Source organism: Rousettus aegyptiacus, unplaced genomic scaffold, assembly GCF_014176215.1.
Source record: "Rousettus aegyptiacus isolate mRouAeg1 unplaced genomic scaffold, mRouAeg1.p scaffold_m13_p_1, whole genome shotgun sequence".
NCBI lineage: Eukaryota > Metazoa > Chordata > Mammalia > Chiroptera > Pteropodidae > Rousettus > Rousettus aegyptiacus.
Window position 1 is genome coordinate 150785283 of NW_023416284.1, and position 20423 is coordinate 150805705.

The 20423-nt window shown below is 34.7% G+C and overlaps 2 protein-coding genes across 3 annotated transcripts in view; one reads left to right on the forward strand and one right to left on the reverse strand.

Moving 5' to 3' along the window:
- The window catches only part of DCBLD1 (discoidin, CUB and LCCL domain containing 1), a 75445-nt gene extending 65763 nt beyond the window's left edge, over positions 1–9682 (forward strand). The window contains exon 16 of the transcript XR_001599264.2: positions 4976–9682. The gene's annotated coding sequence lies outside the window, so the exon portion shown is untranslated. The remainder of the gene's footprint in view (positions 1–4975) is intronic.
- The window catches only part of GOPC (golgi associated PDZ and coiled-coil motif containing), a 30287-nt gene continuing 16826 nt past the window's right edge, over positions 6963–20423 (reverse strand). For both annotated transcript variants that reach the window (XM_016163632.2, XM_016163631.2), the window contains 5 exons: positions 19478–19643; positions 16616–16711; positions 15208–15372; positions 12877–13057; positions 6963–10023 (listed from right to left, as the gene is read on the reverse strand). In XM_016163632.2, coding sequence (XP_016019118.2) covers positions 9893–10023; positions 12877–13057; positions 15208–15372; positions 16616–16711; positions 19478–19643 — 739 coding nt within the window. In that variant the 3' untranslated portion in view covers positions 6963–9892. The remainder of the gene's footprint in view (positions 10024–12876; positions 13058–15207; positions 15373–16615; positions 16712–19477; positions 19644–20423) is intronic.

Consider the following 20423-nt stretch of genomic DNA (forward strand, 5'->3'; position numbering starts at 1 on the left):
TCTGCAATTTGAATACTGTGTTCAGATGTGATGAATTCATTTGTATTCACATTACTCAGACTTGAGCTTCTTGAATTTTAGGATTCATTGTTATTAACTATGAAAAATTCTCAGCATCCCTTCTTTTTTTCTAATACTACTTGTTCCTTTCCTGTCTTCTTAATTCAGTCCTGGAATTCCTATTGGATATTCATTGTACCATCTCATTCTATCCCCCCATGTCACTTAATGGCTCCTGTTTTCCATCTCTTCATCTTTCTGTTTTGCATTTTAGATAAAATCCTGAGACATGTGGCACAGTGGTTGAGTGCACAGGCTTCAGATTGCTTGGACGAGAGACCATAACAGCTCGGTGCCTGTGTACTTGTTTGTCACCTGGGGAAAACAATACTACCCACCTACTTATGGCTGTCGTGAAGATTAAGTAAAGCTTTTAGAGCACTGTCTGTCCACATAAAGCACTGTATAAGGTTACATATTATACTCCAGTTCACTAATTCCCTCTTCTGCTATCTAATCTGCTTTTAATTTAGTCACTGAGACTTTAATTTCCATTTTTTTTAACTTCTAGAAGGTCTACTGATTCTTTTTCAAAGTTGCCCTTTTCTACACTACCTCTGTATTTTCTTGGGTTTTGATTCCTTCTTTTAATCATTTGAAACATACTAATTTTATATTCTTTTAGATGGTTCTGTTTATCTTCATCTTATTTAGAGTAAAAGACAAAGTTTGTACAATAGGGCTCTGTCAATGCTGTCCAACAGAACTTTTGCAACAATGCAAATATTCTCTCAACTGCTCAATGTAGTAGCCACGTGTGGCCAATGAGCAGTTGAGATGTGGCTGGGGTGACTGAGGAATAAATTAATTTTATTGAATTTTAATCTATTTAAATTTAAATAGCTACATGTAGCTACTGTATTGGAGAGGACAAATCCATGATCTGCACCCCACCCCCATCATGCTGTTACCTCTGACCTCACCTCCTACTTAGAACCACTTTGTTCACACCACTCCAGTCAATGTTTGTACATGCTGTTCTCTTCCTGGAAAGTTCTTCCCCTAGATGTCTGCATAGCTTGTTCCTTAACCTCCATCAAGTCTGCACTCAAACGTAACCTCCATGAGGTCTCCCTTTGCCTGTCTTGAAACGGCAAAATTTTCCCCCAATGTATTTTCTACCTCCTTTCCTGCTTTTCCCTTTAACATTGATCACTGTCTAATGCAGCATGCATTTTTATTTACTTATTTTGCTTATTATCCCACTAGACCATATTCTGTGAGGGAAAGGATTTTTGTCTGGTTTGTTCCCTGCACATCCCAGCAACTAGAACAGTGTTCAATAAATATTTGCTCAATGAATGGTCAGAAATCCTTCAGATTCTGTCCTGTTTGTTGTTTCTACTGACTTGTTCACAATGTTTTGTGTCTGTGTGGTTTCAGACTTTTGATAGTGAGTCTTCCCTTAGCAAGGCATTTTCCTGCTTGTGAAAAACCACATGGTCACATCCTTTCCCAGCGTTTTGCACTTATATCTATCTGTCAGGCAACTAGGTAGGGTTGCCAGATAAAATCTAGGATATCCAGTTAAATTTGAATTTCAGATAAGCAACAAGTAATTTCTAGTGTAAGTACTGTGCAATATTTGGGAAGTATTTATACTAAAAAAATTATTTGTGCCCTTTATTTGTATTTGCAAAATCCATCAACCCTAACACCAGGAGTATTGCCATCCCTGCACCAGTTTTTATTTTATTTTTGGACCGGTAGTTCCTAGAAGGTGCTGAAAATTTAGACCCAAACCTGTGTGAGGCACAGGCCTCAGGCCTCAGGTTAAAATTTCACAGGGCAGACTTCTCTTTTCATCTAGGGCCATTCATCCTTTGTTATCTGTCATATTGAGCAGATTCTTTAAGGTTCTAACTCCCTACTATGCCTAACCTCAAATTTTGTCTCTTATCCCGTCATGGAGGTTAAATACCCAGCATCTGGTAACAAACTCTCCCCTACTCCTAAAATGTCCAGAGGGTCAGCTCCAGTGCTTATCACTCTCAGTTTCTTCTCTGATTCTGACACCTGGTTATACCCCTTTATTTCTTGACATTAGCTGGGCCTTTTAAAGAATTCTGATTTTATTTTACCTAACATTTCTAGAAATTTATAGACCGGTTTTCATCTTATCTAGTCTGCCATCTTGCTGGAGTCTTGCCTCCAAAACAGGTAGGAGATAACATATTTATTGTAAATACCACAGGCTTTAGAACCATACAGAACTTGAGTTTAACCTGGGATTTAATATTTTTAACTACGTGATTTCAAACACATCACTGACGTTAATTAAGCAAGGAGGCCATAAGACTGAGGTGGCTCTAATGCCATGGAGGCCTGTATAAGCAACCCAAAACTTAACCCTGTAAGTAAATCAAAACACTCAGGATGACCAATCCACAAGTAGCCAGCTAGGCTTTAAGCTATAGGCAATCAAATAATTTCCTTTCTTTGCTTCCGCACTTCTTCTAAGTCTTTCCCCTGGCTCCTTTGGTGATATGCTCCCAACCACACCCAGTTTGAATCTATAAACATGCAAATTAACTCTTAAAATTGTTAATATGCCTCTTTTTCTAAACCTACTTCTTATTCCCTAAAGTGGAAATGATTATAAAAGGGCTGTTGTGAAGACTGATTCAGTTCAGTGTTTTGAACACAGTTGGTGATCAATAAATAACTCCTTTTCTTTCTGCCCAGTGTATAATCTACACTGTCTTCCAACACCATTCCCCTCAGTCTTTTCATGTGGAGGTTGCTTTTTCTCTTCAACCGTTCGTTGCACTCACTGTGGCCAGGAGGAAATGCACACCACCTTCCTGATACCCACATCATGATACCCGTTCATTACCGCTCTTCCCCCACCACCAAAACTCTCTCATGCCACCTAGTTCCACCACCTTTCCTTTGGGGCTGTGGTAACTAGTATCTGCCAAGCCACTGTCCCCATTCATACGGGCTTTCACCTAGGGCCAGGTCCTCTCCATTCTTCCTCTGTAATCATGTTGGAGAATTCAAGTGTCCAGCATGGCCACTTTTGTTGTTTTTTTTGACATCCACTCTTGTAACCTCCACTCCATTTAAACCACCTCCATATGTCCACACTCTTATCAGCAAGAACTCCAGCTCTTAAGTCTTAGTAATTCTGTCTCTACCAAAACCTCCTATTCTCTGATTCCTTACCTTTCGTTCTAATTATTCATTGATATCATTAAGCTATGTAATGCCTAGATCCATCATTTCCCACAGATTATTAATATTTTTAAGTTGCATTTTCTTCCTCCTCCATCACTTGAAATTTTATCTCGGCATTTTCACTCCACTGTCTCTCCATGAACCCCAAACTTTGAGGCCCCAACAAGAAAAGTCCCCTTCAGGACATCTCCACATCTCCATCACAGCAGCAGGAAAATATTGCATAACTATTCACATTGGGGCTCTTACAAATGACTACTTTCAGTTTACTTGGGGCCCAATCTCTCCTTGGTGCTTTCACTTATCTTTGACCTGCTTATTTTCCCATCCCTCTCAGTAACTATAGTACGTAAAAACTATTTATCTAGTGAAGTTTAAATCCAGCTTAACCAACACAACCCTCTACTAGGCAGAATAATACATTTTGAATCTGCTGCCCCCTGCTGACATTTTACCAAGTTGCAAATTTTCCCTTTCCAAAGCCATAGAATCCAGGTTTTCTATTGATTCATCTATCTTCCTATATATAAGCCAGAGGTCTTTATTATGATGGATATTTATCATTTTCTTGTGGTTCTATTAATTTTTGCTTTATGTATTTTGAGGCTATTTTAAATTGAGGCTATTTTAAATTGGTATATATACAAGATTAGATTTTAACTTGTAGTGAGTTGATTCTTTTAAGAATCTTAGTATTCTCTATCCCTAACCCTGCTTGCTTTTTCTTAGTCTATTTTCTCTTATGTGAACATAACTATTTCAGCTGCCCTTTGGAGAATATATATATATACCCAGTGTATCTACTTTACCCTTTCACTTTCAAACTCTGTGTCCTTAGGTTTTAGGTGTGTTCCTTGTAAACAATGTGTTGCTGGATTACTTTTTCCAATTTGAGTTTTCTTTAAACTCAAGAATTTAGTCTTGATTAAGCACTATCAAAATCCAATCCCAGTAGCACTCCCTTGGCTCCTGCCAGTATATGCTAATTCTTACATTTCTGGCATCTAGTCTTTTCCCTTATCAGGCCCAGCACATCCATGGCCAGGCTCTGTGAAGATTTAACCCTAGTTATAGGCCTGACAGCCACAAAGTAGATGGGAGCAGTTACTGTCTGAGGAAGAGGCGTAGGGGTTAAGTAGCAGCCTCTGCAGCATCTTCTAGCATAACAGAAGTGACTTATTAGGGAAGAGTGGGCTCCCGCAAAAACAGAGGATGCAGTAGGGACTGCAGAGTCAACATCCTCGGTGGTACCCATCCAGATATCCTCATGGCATGTTGCAGGGTTCTAGGTTTTCTCTACCATGGCCTTGACTTTCACAAAACAGACAGAACTTGGCTGAACATTTAAGTCTCTGAAGCTCTATGACTACAACAGTTATATGTTTAGCTTGAAGCACAGCTCTCAACCCAGGCCTCCTTGTAAGCTCCCCAGAGATACCCTGGCTCTCATATTGCAGCACTAACAGCCCTCAGTCTCGTTCTTCTGTTGTCTTGATAACCACAACCTAGCAGCAACCAGCCAACTCTGCTCTTCTTGTAGCATCATTCTCCCCCTATTTATCAAATACTTCCCTCACTGAACTTCTAGAAAATTCCTCTCCATGGGGATATTTGCCCAAGTTACCACCTGTGTCTAGGGTCTGTCTCCAAGACCACCTCCACGTTGAGTGATTTGCTATAAGGGGACCCACAGGACTAAGCATATAACTGTACTCACAACTGTGATTTCTTACAGAGAAAGAACATCAAACAAAATCAGCCAAAGGAAAAGGCAATGAACAAACCAGAGGAAATCAAGCACAAGTTCTAAGCGTCTTGACCCAATGGAGTCACATGGCACAAGTGTAATTCCTTCAATGATGTGTAACATATATACATACTGTCCACCAGCGAAGCTTACTCAAGCTCGGGCATAGGCGGTCAGGGTTTTATGGGGCTCAGCCACGTAGGCGTGGTCTGTCTAGCATGCATCAAAATTTCAGATACCCAGAGAGAAAGCAGGTGTTCAACATAAACTTTATTGCTTGTACACACATTTCAGGCACAGTAAACTGCCCTTATCAGTTAATAAATGGGGGAGAACATGTCTGAAATCCCAATGGTTAAACATTAGCCAAAGGCGAACCTTGCATGCAGGTCTTTATAAGGATAGCAGGTTCAGGCCTGCTATGTTAACTCTCTTTTCTGTACACCATCTGTGAAATATTTAATAACTGAGCCATGACCTTGTGCAAAGGAGTACATATACCACACTTACGGACCAGGATATCATCCTCATCTTTTGGGTGGGAGAGATGAGCCAGCTCCTAATCGCCGATTAACCTGCTTGTTCACATCTCACTCCTGGTCGACTTGTGTTAGTCGGTCTGGGTCCTCCAAGAAGCAGATAGACGCAAGACCAAGAAGCAGTTACCAAGACCAAGAAGGGATAAGCTGTGTAATAGATTTAATAGAGGCAACACTGTTAAGAAAAAATAGGGAAAGAAGAAGGTTGGATGAAAGCAACTTAGAGAACAATGTAATTGTAAGGGAGTCTGACAAGACCTCCAGAGTCCTCAAGCCGAAGTCAAGGAGTCATAAGATCCCTCTCAAGATCAGTCCCTTGGCTGAACGAACACAGCATGAGAAGCGGAGCCTCTGCATGAACGCAGGGATGGGTTCCAGACTGCAGCAGCTAGGTGGGTCTTCACTGCGTTATGCCCCCACCTGTTAGAGATCTGAGTCACACTTTCGTGGCTGCCACCACAATGATTACGGCTCTCAAAACACACTTGAAAAATATTCACTATCAAACAAACATTTAGTACTAACAGCACATACGTGGCAATACTTTTTAATTGTTATAAAACCACCTAAAATAGAACACTGATTAACAATGAAAATACGAATAATCTTTTACATTACGTTAACTGAACAATAGTCTATGTGGATGAATTCTGAAGAAAAGACATTTCCAAATTGCTTCGTGAATTGGGAGTTTAAACTGATACGGACAGCATTTCTGTATTAGAACTAAATCAAGGTTAGTCAACAGCAAAAAATGTTACTAAATGTTTGTAACTCAACTTTCTGAAATATGATTTATATTAAGAGAGCAAATATCATTTGTAAGTTTATCTTCCTGATTGAGCTCAAATACCTTTAGCAAAAAAAAGGCATACCTACACATTTTATACCAAGTTCTTATGTGGATGACAAATGACCATATGTAAAACTTCTGAGGCAAAGAAACAGAGCAATGTTTATAGATGTTTCTAAAAATTATTTTACACATAATTTGGGAACTTCTAAACTGTATACGTTTAGATGATAAAGTAGAATAATATTCTCTTTAATATCTAATAGTATCTAACAGGATTGGTTTTCTAATTTTCATTAATGTTATCCTCATAGATAACATTGGCCATCAATATTTGTAACACAAAATTAACCCAAGGAGACAATAGAGTTTTTGCCATCTGCTAAGTTTCAACAGAAAGCTGGTCCCACAGTTGATGTGGCAATTCCTTCCAACCAACATGTTTTTAACTAACTCAGATTAAACAGTTCCTAAGACCAAACAGTTAATTCCTACCAGAAAATAAATTGTTCTACCATATTAACTAGGTTCAAGCATGCAGCTTATGACTTGGTACAAACAACAGAAACTACTAGAAATAAACAAACAAAAATATTAAATGTGAAAGATAAAGTTTACTTTTTAAAAAATGAGATCAATACCATTTTCATGTAGAAGATGCCATTTTTATTTACAGGCTAATAAAAAAATATTAAACTCAACTTAACTAGATATAATACATTTGTCATAAACCCTACAGATTTGAGGCCTACCTAAGTGGAAGACTGGATAGGTGGGATAGTGGATTACATAATAAGGATATCAAATAATGTGCAGCTTACACATGAATCAATATAGTATGTTTCTAAACATGAAAACAACATTAGTCCACTGTGGAGGGGGGCGGGGGGTGAGGAATAGAACCAGCACCAAGACAAGCTGTGCTAACTTTTGGCAAACTGTTCAGTTATAATTACCAAGACACAAAATTTTCAACTCTCTTAAATCTAATTTAACATGTCTCATAACCCAAATGTTGTTTGTCCATCATATTCACAACAGATACTATAAAAAAGAATTTAGAGGTTAACATGTAAATATATACACAACCCTTACACCTTGCTGAAAATTTTTTCTCAGCTACTGTATGTGCATTTGTGTACTTTTTCCTTTTTAAATGTAACAACTATGCAACAATTCTCTCCTCATGTCTGTTTGGTTTTGTCCTAAAAACTTGACTGTTGAGTTTCCTATAAATGTGAAAATATAAAAACTGCTTCTCATTTAGTCCTTTGGAAAAAGTCTATAATTCTTAGTTCATCCTCCCAAAATCATATATTCTGAAATAAACTTTTAACTGAGTACTTTTTAAACATCTGACAGGATGCTCACAGTAAGTAGCATCTGAGCAATAGTGCTCTCATGTAGGCTTGTAAACCAAGGTAAAGCAGGAATGAAAAGGGAATGAACCTGTGTGTACAATTTAAAATTTTAAACTACCTAGGAATTTTATTCTTCTTATCAGGTCCTTGAAAGAAGTTATACCATAACCATCTCACGCAATCGTTTATATTACATATCATTCTCATAGATATGCCAATTCAAGGGTCTAAAAAACTTCTTTATAAACTTATTAGATGGGTCTTATAAATCAAAAGGTTTTAGCTAGTATTTCCTAAGAATTCAGTCACAGTAGATAAAAGACATTCTCTGAAAAAAATGCCATGGTCATCCCATTCTGGACTGTGTTTTAAAAAGATAAAATGTGGTTTCAAGTCACAACCAAAAAGTTTTCAGATATGCTACAATATAAAGTTTTTGACTAAATAAATACACTAGCTAAAATCTAGTTTGCAGATCTCATGTCATGCATGGGGGTATGTGTTTGGAGTAGGGGGAATGAATAAGGAAAAATTTTTTTTTTTCTTTTAAGAGGCCTAGCCTAGCAAGTCAGGAACAAACAATAACAGGTAGCTTGCTTATACAGTTGTGCAATTAAATACTAACTTTTGCTTAGAGGCAACATTATCCTACAAGGTATTTTAATATCAGTAACAATATATACTATGAAGTACATTTCTATTACAAATTAACATGGTGATATAACAGATGAACAAAACCACCCAAAAGAAACCATAAATGAGCAATAGTTAAAACATAAAATTTATAAATAGCAAAACCATCAAATAAAGTATATACATTTTATAGATTTACCTATGAAGAAATATATAGTACATCTAGGAAAGACAACAAAATGTGTTTTATACCACATAACATCTGAATATTAGAAATGAAGAACTGATAATACTCTGAAAGCCTTGCAGGCTTTCCCCCCACTTAATATTCCCTTAAATGCATATCCTTTAAAACAGTGATATTGGCAAAAACTATCACCCTTTTTAATGCAATATTTTCACTTTCTCGCAGGGTACAGTAGCCTGCAGAACAGTAAATAAGAACGAGCACTCCATGCTTAATCCTGGGATAACAGAACTAGCAAATCTGTAGTTTGCATATGAAAAGCACTTTAGCCAAACTTAGTGACTTGAAAAGCCAACCAGAACAATTACTGTATCAAAAGGTTTTCACCTTATCTTTCCCACCAGTACCGCAGCAGCTTTTTAGATGACTGGCAAATCAGTTACTTTGAGAGAAAACTGCTTAATGCAATGTGTTTTGTTAACACAGTAATAAATTTGAGCTTTTACTGCCAGAAAAACATATCTTTTGAGTGCCAGGACAATCACATCAAGACAAGCTTTATGAACAACTCAAAATGTATAAAACTGTCTTTTGTGGATCCTAGAAAAAACATTTGAGACTAAACATTTATAATGTAATGCTCTAATATCATGCACACAGATCAACATAATTGAGAACAGATATTTCACCCATCTGCATTTCTTTTAAAAACCAGAAAAGTACAGTGTACATAACTTGTCAGAAACGATTTCTAGTGCAGCACTGATTGATAAAGGATTGCTTAAACAAAACTATTTTGTACTGCACTAAATAAAGCTGAAAGACAAACTTATTACAATAAGTAATCATTAAGAACTGATTTAGTTATCAGGATGCAAAATAAATTTTAAAAAACCAACTTTCAGTTAAAAAAAATTAAGTCAAATCTACATTTCTGCAATTCATTGAGTCAAGTTCTGTCCTTTGAAACACCACACTTAACATTTTGGAATATATAATATGAATTCATTTATTCCCTTGTATTTATAGGCTATTTCTTATAAAATATCAGTTTGCGCTATCCTTCTACTAAACGGAAAAAGAACCAAAACAGTAGTGCTTCATTTAGTACGTAAGAGTCCAATAATATCCCTTAAGGAAACACATGCTTTGGTGCTTTACAATTTTTTCAGAAAATCAAAATTGCTTTACATGCAATAGCCAATTATGGTATATCACAGAAAACAGGGAGTTATGCATTTAGAATTGTTCACATGAAGCCCTGAGGTACCCGCCTTTCATTTAGGCAACGAACAGCCTCCCTTGACTTTGTATAGTCTTTGTCACCATCTTCCCTAGTGCCCCAAATTCGGAAAAGTCTGATTAACAATCTTGAGTGGGGATACAGTCAATTTAATAAGATTTTTTATGATACAGACTGTGTAGATCATCTAATTTAGAAGCACCATCTTCTAGCGGAGTTTCACTCGAACTTCCTAGGTCTCCATTTTCATGTCCATCAGTTACTGCCTTCTTATTAAATCCTAAAAGAGAAAAAAGCAGCAGTCATTTTCTAGAGTAACAACAATAAAAAAGGGTCTTGTGATTTTAATGAGCAATAACATAGGAATGCTCACTGTAATTAATAGTAATATGAGACAAACAATGGGGCCCTAAATTAGTCAAGTCGGCAGTTTCCAAAAAGAAATTTTTCATTCTTACAGTACAATATCAAATATTATACAGATTTTTAAAATATTACTTCTTGGATATATCTAAAAATTGTAAAAATTTCCACCCCAAATTTTCCATGAAACTTAGAATAAACGCAATTGTAAAATTCAATTTTACTTATACAAATATCTATTAAATTAAATTATAAATTTATTTTTCTTTTACATTTTGCTTTAAGATTATTTAAATTCAGTTCACTAAGGTACATACTAGTTTATTGCTAAAAATCTAGTTTGTTGGTAAGAAAATGTCCAAATACAATTTAACACTGATTTTGCTTTATCTACAAAATAGATAATAGGCTTTCAAATAAATCAGAGTTGACTACGTCATTTATTTAGTGAACTATGAAGTATGGACATATGCTAAACAAAACCCAATGGATTTATTTTTTGTGAGTTGAGTCCATTAATAGTAATATATCCTAAGAGCATCCATTTTTTGTTGAGTATCATTTTAATTGGTTTGCAATTTACATAAATGACAAAGTATTTCAGCCTCGGCTGAAAAAAAAAAAAAGGCAACAAGCCTTCTAATTCTGAGAGAAAATAATAGAAAGACTTAAGATAATAAAATTACAGGGAGAGTAGCCTAACAGGATAAGGTTTTAACATATTGCCACAGATTTGTTAAAGATATATGAGAATAATAATCGTTATTGCTGTCTCTACGTAGATAACTCATACAAGTTTACCAGAAGGGCACCACTTCATCAGTTCACTATAAAACTCTATGACAGAAGTTCTCAAACTTTTTGGTTTCAAGATGCCTTTGTACTCTTTAAAAAGTACTGAGGGCTCCAAAGAGTTTTTGGTAATGTTGATTATTAATGTTATGTGGGTTACAGATGTTTACCATACTAATAATAAAAACTGAGAAATCTAAAAAAAAACTGCTTTGTTAAAAATGACAAAAACCCCAAAAATGTTAACATAAATAACATATTTGTTTAGTGAAACTATATTTTCAAACAAAATTTAGTTAGAACAGCATTATTTTACAGTTTTGCAAATATCCTTAATGTCTGGCTTTACAAAAGATAGCTGGATTCTCATATTTGCTTCTGCTCTGTCTGTTACAAGTATATGAAAAAAGTTCACTCTCACACAAACTACAGTTGGAAAAGGGAAGAGTAGCCTGATAGCACTTTCAGGTAACTGTTAATATTCTTCTTTGATATTATACCAAAATCTGACAACACAATTTAAAATCATATCAATAAACTTTTTGCATTGTTACATTAAAATCCATTTGTATGCCTTGTACTTTGAATGGCTTACCATGCAGCATTTTGTAACATCACACACTGGTCATGTGAAAAATATCAGATCACTGAGTTATGTAACAATTCTAAAAGCTAATACATTTCATTTTACTATATCAAGAAACCACATTCATTAATCAATCACCACCATTTTATTAGAAAAGTTCTTTAACTGTGGAACAACTGTTGAGGTCATGGTGGTTGCTGCATGTTTTACGAAATCCTAATTTTCACTTGAAAGCTCACATTTTATCACTGGCAATACTGTCAGTTGTTTTTCTTGAAGTAATGAACTCACTTTGTTCATTTTAAAGAAAATGGCTGCCAAATCACCTGAGCAAACATAACTTGTCATTCTTTCAAGTAAAAATTGTCTTCCATGAAAAAAATGGCTAGTTCAGCTAGCAGCTTAATCACTTAAGTAACTTTTCATTGAGACCAGCACCTTGGTTCAGCACACGGACTAAGTGCTTTTTGCACACTTCCCATCTCATTACACAGAATATAAAAGACAGCTGTATTCAACAGTTAAGATTTAATAAAATGAACACTTTTTGCTATTTCATCAAGGATATTCTTAAGTGAAACTAGCATTTTCTTCTTTTTCTGTTTTTTTTTTTTTTTCACTCTGAGTGGATGGCAAGGAAGAAAACAATGATTACTAGTACAAGTGGTACCACTGCCTTGATTCTTACTAAAGCACCAGTAATTTTACCCCCACTGCTTTTGTACCATCAGTGCAAGTATCAACACAGCAAAAAGAAAAAAAAAAAAAAATGGTTCCTTAGTATTTTTATGAAAAGTTCTAATATCACGAACCCTCTCTGAAAGGTCTCAGGGACCCCCTCAGAGAACCACAGATGACAATTTAATAACTACTGCTCTATGTAAAAGAAAGTGTTATAATTTTTCTATACAATATGAGTAAATTATGGAGATGAAATTAAACCAAAAACTCTCGCAATCACATATCTAGATTATAATCATCATAAAACCACAGTCTAATCCCTTACTCACATTTCGCCTATAACTCACTGTATTATGAGAAGAATTTGCATTAAGACAACAAAATAACATGAAAATAGCTTTACTCTAAAAAGTATGTTGGTCTTTGTTCAGAGTCTAGAAAACTTGAATTTTATTTATTTTTAAAGAATCACTTGTAGTTCAATAACTGGAACTGTACCTGTCTTAAAGTTCAAGATAAATCTAGAAAAAGTAATATGCAAATAAAATTCCGACAGTTACTGGTGTACAATAAAACAAGCTAGAAAAGGCTATTCAATTAATGACGTTTTCCCCATTACTAAAACAGTGTTACTGAAAAATATCTGAGGCGTTCATGCTGCAAAATTTTATTAATAAATACATTAATAAGAACTTCCAGAGTGATTTTTACCTTGTAACACTTTGATTTCCCCACTTGTGTCTTTGCAGCTAGCTCCAGGGTTACTACCTCCCTCTAACTCATCAAGGTACAAACGGTAACGATGTCCACTCTCATCTTCATACTCCACATTTTCATCATCAGAATCCACTTCAGGAGCCACATAAACTACTTCAAATTCAATCTCACCTCTCTGAAAGGAGGAAAGAAAATTAGGAAGTCAAGTTATTCTAACTGTAATTGAAAAAAGGATTTCTAAATTCTTCATAGAGGAGGACAGAAGTGAAGAGCAGCAGTCAAGACCTCAGATGCAGCTCCTTTCAAGACGACAAACAATAAAATTCTAGAATCTCAAGAGGGTGAAGAGGACTTTGAGGCTGTTGTGTCCAGACCAACCTCATCAATCCTCTATAAGTAATTTTCTTATAATATTGCTGTAGGTCTTTCCATTGTTCATAGTATTTTCATTAATAGGCCTAAAATTAAAAAGAATGCTTAACTATTCAATTTACAGAATTTTGGAAGAGATTTTCAATTGAGCCATTTTGCCATTTTGTACTTTACATAGCAATTCAGCAAATTCATCGAAATAGTCAGATATTAAAGTTGCACCTCATGTCATCATACAACTTTTCCTTGACTAACTTAAGAAATCTCTATACAATGACAAATTTTGTTTTCTTACTGACCCGGTCTTGAACCTTTTCTTAATTTTCACTAAATACCAGACATAGTGTTAATCAAGGTATTCTGTTCAGTAATAACAGTAATCACAGTATTCACTGTGCAAAATTATATCCTTCAATCCTCAGGATAACCCTATTGTAGTCTCTTTACATAAATGAAAAACCTAGTGAATCCTGGAGAAAGCAGGTAACTCTCCCAATACAATAAACAAGTAAAACAGAAAAATAGAAATTTGATTCTTTGTTCTTCTAGATTAAATGTATATCTGTATAATTATTAATAATAACTATGTTCAAATAACAAAGTTGATTATTTTATAAGTTATAATTGTCATTTAATAAAAGACTACAATTATTACACATGATGAGTCTGGTATAAATTATGGCCTGCCTTTGCTTAAAAGAAAGTTTTTTTTTTGTTTTTTTTTTTACTGCTACTCACTAAGTTAGTCTCTTTGGTGTTCCTTTCTTCCCAGCAGTTTAAGGTTATGCATCAGTATTTTAATATGTGCTTATCATTTCCTTAAAACTCTTTATGACTGCTTATTTGTATCTCCTTTACCACAGCTGCCATTCAATCCACTCTTGTACTATTGGATGACGGCCAAGTTGGGTTGAGAAGACACTAGCTTAAAGAGGCGTGGCTGCATTCTTAGGTCTCCCTTATCAGACAATGCTTTAAAAAAATAGCATTTTGGGGAGACAGATAATAATGCAGTGGTCTTTGGTAAAGTTCTAGGTGACAGAATTAGGTATGTGGGTGGCTGTCGCAGAAACACAGATTTTAGGATTACTATAATGAAGAGTTTTCTAAAAATCAGCAATGTTTCACAATGGAATGGACTGCTTTATCATCAAGTTCTTCTTTTAATGTAATTACTTAATTAGTGATATTGCAGAGATTTATGCATCATGTAGAGTTGAGCCAAATGAGCTATAAATTCACTTTCAAGTTTGAGATTCAATTCTATACTGGCTTATCACACTGATGAGCCAACAAACATTTCGAGTACTACCACTGCCTTTCCGATTCCCTCAACTCTATTCTTGAAGGAAAAACAAAACAAAACAAACCTTAAGTACACTAAATAATAAATACAACGTCTGGATATGGATCCCAACTCTATAATTTGCTCTGCAACTTTGAAAAAAATCATTTATTTCTCTAAGAATCTTAGCCTACTCATTTCGAATAAGAGGGTTGGGCTAAATGACTTCTAAGGACCCTTTCAGTTCTAACATTTACGACTATAAAATAAATCCACTTCTAGCACTGTTTTTTCTATAATACTTCATATTTGTATAATACTTTTGTCATTAATGATGCTTTGCTCTCTGTCAGGTCCTATTCTGAGCACTTTATATGTATTATTAACATACGTAATCCTTACAGCTCACTGCAGCACTGGACACTGCACCACAGAGGATGTAAGTAACTTGCTTAAAGTTACAGAGCTGTGGAAAAAAGAAAATAAAATCTCCTATTTCAGTAAATCGGGCTGAATGTCTTCTATAAAAATCTCAAATTAAAAGAAACTGTAATCTATATTTAAACACTTTACTATTTGAGAAATCTCCTAGGGAAGTATAAAATATTCAATAGATTCAGAAAAAATCAATAGATAGATCCAATTTAAATTGTATAAAGGAAACCTACCTGCTGGGAAAGAATGGTTACAGCTTCTTTATGTTTGGTATCCCTTAGGTTAACTCCATTAACAGCCAAAATAGCATCTCCAACGTGTAGGCCTCCACATCTATCAGCAGGCTGCCCTGGGTGGATCTCAGAAATAAGGATTGGAACACCATGTTCTTTCCCACCCTGATGAAAAAACAAAACAAAACAGGGCAGTAAATTTAGTTTACTCTTTGTATAACCATAGACTATTCAAACAAAATATTTTCTTCAAATTATATTTCATAAGTACCTATACTGTCTATAAATGCTGAGTGAAATCTTATTTGCTGCTTAGGTAATGATAAATTCTGAGGATCAAAGGGTTACCTCTTAGTAAACGATTAATAACATACATGTGCTTTTTCTAAAAGCATTCTAGAGCCAAACAAAACAAAACAAAAATCTACAACTGGCTAAACTCTTTTAAATATAAATAAAAATATTTGATGTACTAGTAGTCTACAGCACTATTAGATTTTATTGAATCTAAATCACTATAAATGGTATAAGACATTCCATTCTTTTATGTACCACAAAAATAATTTTAAGATCATAAGATGAATCTCAATTTCAGATGTTAAAGCAAAAAATATGCAATATAGAAATGATGAAATGCAGTATTTAGTATGTATCACTCCATCCTGTGTAAGTTATCTGTGTGTATCTTATTTCTCCTACTAAAATGTATAATTTTTGAGGGCAGTGCATTTAAAAAGGTAAGTAATTCAATAAATATCCATTAGATAAACTTTTTATGGTAAGAAACATTCCTACTTTAAGCAATACCATAAAGTAAATGAATTTATGCAGTGTCTAAGCATTACCAAATGAAAATTAGTATAAAATCGCCTTATTCATTTGGAACAAAGCACTGAATAACAGCAAAAGGACTCCAAATATATATATTTTATAAAAGATTGCTCACAGCAATAGTGCCCAAAACAACTCTTTGTAAAGGCATCAAATTTAAAAAGGATGAATGTTTGGACCCAAAAGCTAGTCAAATCTGACAGCAAAGAAGTGAGAGATAAAATAAAGATAACATACACTCTAGAGAAAAAAAAAAAAAGTATTCTGGAGCCATTTAACATAGAAGAAAATGGTCATATCCATTTCCAAAGGATCCTAAAGGCATCACAAAACTATGATCTGAGTCACAATGAAAAATGTTAAACTATGCTTATTAAAAGTATAGTTAACAGTTATTAGGAAGATTTACATACAAAAAATAAGTTTACAAAAAGAGTTTACACAAAAAGATCGCCCATGGGGTCAAATTTAATTATTTAGTAAATATATCCAAAATACTTTGTCAATGATGTTCAATGAAGGAGCATGATTATACTAGGTAACTATAGAAAAGGAGACTGGAAACACTACTTCTTACTGTAATTGAAATGCCAAGGCCTTCGTGATCTTCCTTGAGGAGGAGAACTTTTCTGATTGGACCAACACCTTGGCTTTTCTTTAAAGAGTCTTGATCCTTATTGGGGAAGTGGGAGAAGAAGAATTATTATTATTTAAATAATACCAAATAGAGTAAACTCATGCTATATAACTGGTTTTTATTATTATTTTTTTAAACTTGTTTTTATTAAACAAAGAAATCTTTAATTTCCTCCAATGGATACACAGCATAGTGTTAGGGAAGTAATTAATGGATAAAATGGAAAAGTGAAAATAGCTGTTCTGTTAATATAGTGAAATGTATAGATGATTTTCTCACTCTTCTGTCAAATTTTCTTAACACTTTTTAAATTGTAGGAGATTACAAAAAAATTGCCAGGAATTAATTGATAAACAAATGCCTTCAAGAAATGAAAGTGGGTAGGTAATTGTTTACCTTCACTGGAAAATATCTTTAAGATCTACATCCATTTTAACTGATTTGTACAACTAAAAAACAAATTACCAAATAGATCCTTCATTACTTTTTCATTCCTTTGAGCTCCAGAGTCTACCTTTTAAATAAAGGACCTTGCTCCATTAATAATTCTTCCTCTGGTACCTTTCCTCTTTTCCTGTTTACTAAGCTCCTTCTCTATTCAGCATATCAGCAACCCCCCAGCCTCTAATAGCTTTAAAATACTGACCATGTACAAACACAAAACAAAATGAAAATCCTTCAATCCTTACTTATGTTCTTTAGCTACTATCCTCCTCCAACCTTCCTTAATCTTCACACAAAGTTAATCCTCACTGTATCTACTTCCTTGTCTCCACATTCATTACTCTAGACACTGTAATTAGGGTTTTGTCCCTACTTGCTCCACTGAAATTGTCTTCTCTACAGTATCTGGTTACCAATACGGCTACATCCAACGAAGACTTTTGAGTCACTACTCTAACCTTCAGAAAGTAGATACTGCTCACTACCTTCTCCTCAAAACCCTCTCTCCTCCATTTCCTTGGTTTCCATTACACTTCTTTCCCAGATAGCTTATATCTGATAGGTCACCAAAGAAAGGAACCTGAGAGATGAAGCTATTTCCTCCATAAAAGTTTCTTTCCTAGTCTTCTCACTCACCTACTTTCCATCCTTGTCCTCCTTTTTACCTTCTATATACTTTCCCTGGGTGACTTGATTAATTCCATAGTTTCAATTATAAACAGATGGATAATTTGCCTAATATTTTTTTAAAACTAAATTTACCTAGGTGAAACTGGTAAATAAAATTATATAGTTTTCAAGTGTATAATTCGATAATACATCATCTGCATATTATTGCATTGTATGTTCACCACCCAAAGTCACATCTCCTTCCATCACCATATATTTGACCCCTTTCACCCTTATCTCCCTCCCTCCCTCCTCCCTTTTCTCTCTGGTAACCACTCAACTATTGCCTATTTGTTTTGTTCATTTGTTACTTTCAGTTTTACATCCCACACATAAGTGAATCATACGGTTCTCAACTTTTACTAACTTATTTCGCTTAGTATGATAATCTCAAGATCTATCCATGATGTCATCTAATATTTCTTCAACTTCAACTTATCTCGTGAATTCCCAAGTCATATATCCAACTGGATACATCTTGGCTGTCCACTGGCACTTCATATACTACACGTCTAAAACTGATCTCACCCTTTCCCCCATAACCTTCCTCTTCTATATGCTTTATAAATGAATGGCACAACTCACTCAGTTGCCCAAACCAAAACCTAGTCTTCTCACTGACCTACTTAACCAAAAGCAGTGAGTCAACAAGTCCTCTTGATTTTAATTCTGTCAAACACCTCCTTCCATTCAAATGCACTTCCTTTGTTCTCACCACTTTCACCTTGAATTATTATAGTATCTACGGTATCTCCTCACCTTCAATGTGACTCTCTTCCAATATATCCTCTTAACTATACCAAAGTGGCAAAACATGTTAAACCTTATTAAATTTAAAAATCCCACGATCATCAGGTTAAAAGCTCAAACTCCTTTATTTAGCATAAAGTAACTTTTTGTTATCTGGCCCCTGCTCAGAAATCAACAGGCACCGCCAATATCCCAGAGAAGACAATGGACGTATAAGCGCTTAAAGCCAGCCCCACTTCTCTCTCACCAACTCCTGTATATATCGCTCCTTCTTACAATAACCTTTGCATTATTAAAGGCAATAAATAATTTCATTATTTCAGGCCACGCTTTATCTGATTAAGATATGCGAGCCACTGGGTAGGGGTCTGACATGCTTTTATTATATTGAAGTTTGTATTATCGGACAGCTATTATAATGAAATTTGATAAATATTTATCTAGATAAAAAGGACTGCTCCTGTACATGAAGGCTAAAGAAGTAGACAATTGAACACTGATCTCAAATTCCATCTTAATTCAAGAACAAACAGGTGTAAATGTTAGTTCAGAAACTACATTTGCATCTAGTTACCAAAAATTCCATTAAAGAACCACTCAAAAATATCTGCCAATTTATCAGTATGACCACACACTCTCTGCTAAGCTTAAAACAAATTTAAATATGTCTAATCATGACCCAGGAAAATTTTGAAATATGAGCCAAAGTACTAGCAATATGCATTTATTAGCAATAGTTCACTGTCTTCAGAAGTATCACTTCTAGGGCATTAGCAAATCTGTAGAGAGCTATGAGTTGGAACTTTAAATATGTATCTGTTTTAAATAAATCTAATCCTACTTTCACTTTTTAATTTAAGGTTTTAAATACTAGTAGAAAGATTTTTGATTAAAAAAAAGGAAGAGGTTGAGCGAGAAACAGTGGCAAAGCAAACGTACGTGGCCCGGTGGTGCCTGCATTGGTCGTTTTAGGTCATTACGTCCTCTACAAGCTCTAATGACAGTTTTGTGACGATGCAAATGTATTTCAGCTTCCAACTGGTTCCAAAGCTTATCATGAGCAGGTCCCTTCATATCTCGTCCTAGTAACTGTATTTGTTGGACCCTTTATATTGGGAAAAGAGTTAATTTGATTAGTTCTTCATTATGCATACTATAGAAAGAATTCAGAAGAATTACAAAATATAAGAACCTTTTGCATAAATCCAAATTAGTAATAAAACTAATAGGAACTTCCCAATGTCTGTCTCTCAGATTTAAAAAAGATATGAAACTCTGAAAAAAATCAATGTCTTCAAGGGAAAACCATTTTTAAAAAAAGAATAAATGAGACGTTCTTTAGTCATATATTTAATTCGAATACATTTCAAAAACCATTTATAAGAAGAATGTCACTTAACATGTGCTTCATGTCTTGCATGCTCAACAATCAAGGTAGGTCTTCGAACTCAGATACTATTAATACTAGTCTTTAGATGAAGCTAACTGTAACTGTACAAAAACATTTCATCTGAAAAAAAATGATTATTTTAAATGTGCTAAATGCTATTAGAAAATGCGTACTTCAAGATGACATAAATTATTTTTATTTGCTCCGCATCAACTCTAATGTGATTAAGACAATGAGCAGAAAATTATTTTAGTACTAATAATAAATCATCTAAGTTTGTGTATAATTCACTGTGAAAAATAATTCACTGTGCAAGCAGAACTCTATATTGTGATAAAATCACTGTAATTCCAACATGCTTTGATGGGTACAAAAGATCAAGTTTCAGTGATCAGAGAAAGAATTCCTATGAAGCTGTACTGTACTTGTGAACATCCTTTGTTCTAGTGTCAAGGCGAAATGGTTGAAAAGTGCAGCTGTAGAACTGTTTGCATA